The 7,020-nt window shown below is 39.2% G+C and overlaps 1 protein-coding gene across 1 annotated transcript; it reads left to right on the top strand.

Annotated features, from left to right (window-relative positions):
- Positions 1 to 348: 348 nt before the first annotated feature.
- On the top strand, positions 349 to 6,595 carry CCKAR (cholecystokinin A receptor). The gene is made up of 5 exons (XM_009816037.2): positions 349 to 469; positions 1,234 to 1,485; positions 3,472 to 3,733; positions 5,347 to 5,474; positions 6,069 to 6,595. The coding sequence occupies exons 1-5, from the start codon at positions 349 to 351 to the stop codon at positions 6,593 to 6,595; spliced, it is 1,290 nt and encodes a 429-aa protein (XP_009814339.1).
- The last annotated feature ends 425 nt before the right edge of the window (positions 6,596 to 7,020 follow it).

The following is a 7,020-nucleotide window of genomic DNA, read 5'->3' as shown; positions in this document are numbered from 1 at the left end:
TAATCCCAACAGTAGTCCAGTAACAGAAGAGGGTGGATCTAAAAAAGTACGGGAGGGGATGTGTGTGTGTGTGGATGTGCGTGCATACATGTGAGCGTGTATGTGCACGCATGCTTTGCTTTTCTGAACTGCCTTGTGTTCCACTGGAATAAATCTTGTTCAGCCTGAACAGGACTCTGTGTGCTGGGTGTTCCTGACGGAGCGTTAGAAGAGCTTCCTTGCACAACTGCCTCTCTCGTATCTCTGCTGAAGATTTCATTCAGAAATCTATTTGTTTACTGAAGGAATGGGCAGATAGTTACAAACCCACCCTCTTCTTCATCAAAGTTAACCTGTGGATACTGAAGAATGGAAATAGTTGATGCTAGCTTCCTCGGGAACGGTACCAATATTACTGCTTTCCTGTGCAATATCATCTTGGAAAATGACACTTTTTTCTGTGTGGATGATCCACCTTATCCTTCTAAAGGTATGTATAGAAAAATAGATTTTTTCAGGCAGTTTTAGTTCTAGCTGTAAGTAGAGATACTACAGAAAGAAACAGCTACACAAGGCTTTTTCTGTGAGGGAGTGCAAAACCAACTGCTTGCTGATAAGTTAGGATGAGAAACAGGCAGGAAAGAATTTAGTATGTGCTGGTTTTCCAAGTTAAAATTTCAATTAGGACAAAATGTGGATATAATGGAAAACTAAAACAGTAGCACTATTGGGCACAAAATGTAAACAGCTCTGCTAAGGACTTGGAGAAACATGATTTTTACTCTTTGAGCAATTCAATAACAAAGGAGTTATCTGACCTGATACTGTGCATGCAAGTGATTAAATATGACATTATAGCACTCTGAGGCTGAAAAAAATCATCCATGTATTAAAATATTTTTGATTGCTGTATCATTTCTTACTTCTGCATAAAGGAGGAACTACCATGGTGAGTGAGTGGTGCATAGTAACTAGTGTGAGCAGAACGTGCTCTTAAGAAGTCATATTTGGGTCTCCAAATGGACATTATATTGCATGTGTTGTATTTTAATGTTATGCAATTCAGGTAGATCAGAATAAGTTTAAGAATGTCAGAACTTCCACTGATTTTATATTGGTATAAAGACATAAACCTTAGTAAAAGTGAATACAGAAAGGTTTTTGAAAGGCTGTACCTTTTGATTAAAAGATGACACATACTGGTCTATGATCTTCATAGTGCGTAACTGATTTTTTCCCTGTGACAATTTTCAGATTTGCATCAGATAATTCGGATTCTGCTGTATTGTTTGATATTTCTGCTCAGCGTTTTGGGGAACATTCTAGTAATTACAGTGCTGATAAGAAACAAGCGGATGAGAACAGTCACCAATACATTTCTGTTGTCGCTAGCAGTCAGCGACCTGATGCTCTGCCTTTTCTGCATGCCGTTCACCCTCATTCCCAACCTGTTGAAAGATTTTATTTTTGGAAGCGCTGTTTGCAAAACTGCCACTTATTTCATGGGTAAGTCTTGGACGTTTATACTTATTTTGAAGATTGACTGAGGTAGGTGAAAAAGTCATTAAAGACTAGTAAAAAACTGATTGTTTCCATCTGCCATTGAACAGTTACCAAAAATCACAAAGAAATAACTTCGTAGTGCAAATCTTTGTGGTTCTGGTTTCCTTAGTATCATCCAGCAAAACATAGAGGCACCACTTAATGTTAACTACACACAGAAGTGTTTCACGGGATCAAGTTAAGTGAGCAGTATGTTGCATGATCAAGTTTTAATGAGGAACTCGGCACATGCACTTGCTTACCCATCTCTGACAGAGTTATTAGCAGTGTTCAGATCACCCATCAGAAATTACAGGGTTGTACAATCCTCACAAAGGGCAGATTTTGCCCACAGATTTCTGGTAGCAGTGATACATGAAAAAAAATAGGCTGAAGTAGGTGTCTGGAGCTGGAAGTTAGAGCAAGCACTTTTTGAGAAGAGAACAGATGTGATCAGAGCTCACCAGGAGACCACAAAATGCAGATACAGGTTTTACAGGCTGACTTTAAGAAGGACCACTCTTACATGCTGTGCCATACCCCCTTCGGTTGTGGAGCCAGGAGCCAGGAGTTTCAAAATGCCTGTATTATGTATGTCTGTGTAAGCGATTTTGTCTCACTTCCAACACTTCTTGTGTGCCTGCTTGTTTCTTTAAAAAAAAAAAACAAGAAAGGAGAACATTATGTAAAGTTTTTGCGACCTTAGGAGACCCTCAGTTAAGTACAGAAACCTTAGGTCCCCTTTCAACCCATGCCCTTGAGAACTTTGATGTAATGTGAAAGTACACACCTAAAGTGTGCGAATGGGAACTCAACATCTTTTTGTAGATAAAACCAATGAAACAGAAGGCCGTGTTCAAACAATTGTAATGAATTGCTGCCATAAATACCATAAAAAAATACTGAAGCATTGTCATCTTTCTCTTATTTCACACTATGTAAATTACTTTATAAAAAAATCCAGTAAAATATTTTCGAACATGAAGCTTTTCATTATGAAGGTGTTTGTTTTATTTTAAGAGTCAGAAAGTGGATATTTCCCATTAGCAGTTCAGGTTAACAGAGGTTTCAACTGACAAACAGTCACTGACATCCATTGTATCACCTATGCTCTTAATCTTTCATCTTAAAATGTGGAAAGATTTATTTTAAATTACAGATAATTTGTGTAAAAAAAACTTTAAAGCTATTGGCATTTTTTATTTCGACCCACACTAGAACAATCACAAAGATCCTTTAATGAAAGCTCGTTCAATGAAATAAAAATCTGTGAGAAAGTTAAGAAGAAATATTTGTAGTCTTGCAGTGATAAACTGCAAGAGAAATTTAACAAGAGAAAATTAGAAACAAGAGAAATTTAGGGCACTTGAAGGACAAAGATTCTGCTTTCATGACTTAATTTCTCCTGTTTGTAACTCCATTAGCATCTAATTTAAAAAGTGATAACACATTTAAAGCTCGTGAATAAGAAAATCAGATCACCTGTCAAGCAGAAAACTTAAAAAAAATAAAACAATAGAAGAGGGACTATGAACTTCTGTGTTAAAAAAGTAATTAACAGCATAATCCCACTGATTTCAAATGCTTGTTTGAATTTCAGTGCAATTATTTGAGTGTATAAACCACAGCAGCAAAGAGAAGAATTAGGAGGAAAATTTGTCTTCTTTCCCTGTTATCAGAATTTCATGGTTTGACAGAATGAATCTTTTCTCTTGGACTTCTCGAGTTAGAGAAGTGCAGAGCAGGAACATCAGTCTGGAAACTCAGACCCATTGTCCACACACTCTTCTCTGACTTCATCAGTATGATATTTATAAATATTTTAGCTTACAAATAGTTTGCTATATTTTTAATGTTCTACATGCATACAGAAAGTTAGAAAAAGTATTTGAAAATAACATGAACCTTTAAAACAAGAGAATAACCTTTATCTTTATTTTATATATATAGGTGTCTCTGTAAGTGTATCTACATTCAACCTGGTTGCCATATCTCTGGAGAGATACAGTGCCATTTGCAAACCTCTGCAGTCCAGGGTCTGGCAGACAAAATCTCATGCCTTGAAAGTGATTGCTACTACCTGGTGTGTCTCCTTTACTATCATGTCACCATACCCAATTTACAGCAAACTGGTACCTTTTACCAAGTACAACAACACCACAGCAAATATGTGTCGGCTCCTTTGGCCAAGTGATGTCATTCAGCAGTCGTGGTAAGACATAACTGACTGTTAGCAACTGCATAATTATCTGGCAGAAAACAGGATTTCATGGTAGCATTAAGCCTATTGAAAATCAGGTATTAGCCTTCAGCAAACATTTACACTTCTGTCATGCTTATTTAAGAAATAAATTTTAAAAAAATCACATTTTTAAGCTGCTTACATTTTGACACTTGTATGACTTTTCTCTTGTCATAGGAATGATACCCAACATGGCAATGATTCTCGCACTGTGGTCTGCTAAGCCCCTATTGTCGCTGTAAAGAAAGCATCTGTCACTCTTCAAGTAGTAATACGGCTTTCACTCATTTATACATAAACTTAAAAATTTCCAGAGAAATCCTTGATTAATCTTTGAGAAGTGCAGCCACATACAAGTGCCTCTCTGTGTGCTGCCTTGCCTGTTAATTTGTTTGTCTGAAGGTCCTCTGAAGCAGAGAAGCAGAATATGAGAAGTTGGAGAGGTTGCAGATGCCCTTCTTGAGAACTGAACGCTTTTGGTCACTTATAGAGCGTAGGGGCAGAGAGATGAGGGGAGAGACAGTGCTCCAAGTCCTACACATCCACCATAAGTAAATAACAGCACTATCAAGCAGCAATATTATTTAGACATTTTTGTCCTTGCACAATGACTAAACACTTTAACTGGCACTGAGAAGATGTAGGATGGTTTTGGCTACTGAAGGTCAGTTGGCACTGGGAACAAGATTAAAGTATGCACCACTTCAGTATGACGTATCCACAAACATAGTAAATTTGTATTAATGCTTTCTGTAGTCTCAGGTATTTGACAGTATGAGTACAGATGAGGAGGGAGGTTGCAGGGCGAAGTTCTCTTCTCCATGGTGTCGTTGCAGATTCCCAGGTGCATTAGTGAGTTTGCACCAAAGTCGCAGGGAGCAGAAGAGACATAGGCTCATGAATGTATTTAAACAGAATGATTTCCGCAACTTTTAATTGCGTTAGAGAAGCTGCCTAGGAAAGTAGCAGATGTGCAGCCAAGTAAAAGCTGCTTCCTTTAGCGAAGGGGTTGCCAGCCCTGGGATCCCTCCCCAGGGGCTCTGCATGGCCCCAGGTATGAAAGCCCAGGTTGTGGCTGCTCCGTCCCTGCCTGTGTGTGCCACGACCCTTGGCAAGTCAGATCTCACTGAAGCAGTGACTACCAATACCAGGGGCTCCTTTGAGAATCAGCAGCTGCTCATCTGGCTCCTGCAAGGCAATTTTTACATCACGCAAAGCTACAGGGCATCTGATGCTCATCTGGTTACAGCAGAGAGCCCCACTTCACAGGCAGAGACCTTCTGCCCCCTCTAATCACTATGGGAGTGCCCATCTCCTCTGGGCCTGCAGAGCTTGGGTGATGGATGTTTTGCAGCCACATTAGCCTTGTTCTTGCTGTTCTCTTCTGGGGGAAGAAGGAAGAGGAGAGGTGGGAAGCTTCTGATTTCCAGAGCTATCAAAATGATTCTTCATATTAGCATGAAAAAATTTCAGCAAAATCTTGAAATCCTCCCCCACACCCCCAAAATTCTCATCTGGACAAAAAAGGAGGTTTTCTGGGTTTGTGCTGTTCCCTGATCACAGTTTGTCTTTTGACTCTTTAGGTACACTTTCCTGCTACTCATGCTCTTTCTTATACCTGGGATTATAATGATGGTTGCGTATGGCCTAATTTCTTTGGAACTCTACAGAGGAATAAAATTTGATGCCAGCCAGAGAAAATCTTCACGAGGTAACAATAGATTTAGCTTTGGGTGTTTTTTAAAGTTAGAGTGAAGATGTAAGCAGTCATCTTGACTCTACTAAAAGCAAAATTTTCTATTTGCAAAAATAATCATTATGGTCAGTTATGGTCATGAACCTGCCAGATGCATTTGTTGATAGAAGTTATTCCATTATTCACTAGCAAACAATTCCTCACCTATGCCTTGTTTGCAAAGACTCTGGGCAGGATACATTAAATTTCTAATTTTCTTATTAAAGAAATACCGAGATTTTTTTTCTGGCTATGGATGGTGACCATTTCTGTCAATAAACATCACAGTAAAAATTGTCAAATTAAGGTAGAAGCATATAATTTTGAAAACTATCTATCTTCAGCAAATACTTGAGCAAACAGTGTTCTTGCATCTTTTGCATCAATTTGTATGGAGTTAAGACATGAGAATATTGGGACTCAGAAGTAGGCCAGTGCTTCCTTTGCAGCAGTTGTTCAGTCATGAATTATGTTATGTATTTAGACTTAGACTCCATTCTTTGTTTTGTATTTTGAATCACTCTTCAGAGATACTTAGCCAACTATTTAAGTACTAATTTATATGTACAGAAAGAAAAAGAAGTACCTGCAGTGCCAAATATGAGGATGGAGATGGATGCTACCTCAACAAAACCAAAAGAAAAAGGAAAATGCCATTGCAACAGCTCTCTGCTACTAGCCATAGCAAAATAGACAGGGTGAGAAGCAGCAGCTCTTCTGCCAACTTAATGGCCAAGAAACTCGTCATCCGCATGTTGATGGTGATAGTGATTTTGTTTTTCCTTTGCTGGACTCCCATCTTCAGCGTCAATGCCTGGCGCGCGTTTGACACCTCTTCGGCAGACCAGCATCTCTCAGGAGCTCCTATCTCCTTTATCCACTTGTTGTCCTACACTTCTGCCTGTGTGAACCCTATCATATACTGCTTTATGAACAAGCGTTTCCGCATGGGTTTTCTGGACACTTTCACCTGCTGTGCCAAGCAAAAGCCCCCTGCAATACGGGGAGAGGTTGGTGATGAAGAGGAGGGGAAGACCACAGGGGCTTCACTCTCCAAATGTTCTTACATGCACATGAATGCATCTGCACCCCCCTGAGCTGCGTCAGAAGAGGCTACCAGTGGCCTACAGAAATACAAGTATTTATCATCTGGTCTTGGAAAGTGACTGTGGCATCAGCTGAACATGGTTTAGTTCTGAGGTAATGAAACACTTCAGCTGACAGTAAACGCACTGAGAATTTTATGAGAAATGGATGCTATCACTGTCTGAGCTTTATATCACTTTCCTTTCAAAAGTACAAAGGAGGAAGAGAGCTCTTTGGAGATAAGGGACTTTATAAAAAGCCTTAGAAGATGCTCTATTTGTCATAAATTCTCCTGTAAAAATTGGTGTCCTTTACATCAACAGTTTCACTCAGTTTTTGGCTGCAGTTCTGAGTATCTCATAAAATTTCCAAGACACTAATAGATTCTCCTCAAAGATGAATACATGTATTGCAGTCTTCACTTCAGTATGTATGC

This window comes from Gavia stellata, chromosome 5 (assembly GCF_030936135.1).
Source record: "Gavia stellata isolate bGavSte3 chromosome 5, bGavSte3.hap2, whole genome shotgun sequence".
NCBI classification, from domain to species: domain Eukaryota; kingdom Metazoa; phylum Chordata; class Aves; order Gaviiformes; family Gaviidae; genus Gavia; species Gavia stellata.
The sequence above is the reverse complement of the archived record's forward strand: the minus strand, read 5'-3'. Positions and strand labels throughout refer to the sequence as shown.

Coding starts and splice junctions, on each gene's coding strand:
- CCKAR (XM_009816037.2), top strand. CDS start 349: ATGGAAATAGTTGATGCTAGCTTCCTCGGGAACGGTACCAATATTACT. Junction 3,734..5,346: donor GATGTCATTCAGCAGTCGTG/GTAAGACATAAC, acceptor TTGACTCTTTAG/GTACACTTTCCTGCTACTCA. Junction 5,475..6,068: donor CCAGAGAAAATCTTCACGAG/GTAACAATAGAT, acceptor TTATATGTACAG/AAAGAAAAAGAAGTACCTGC.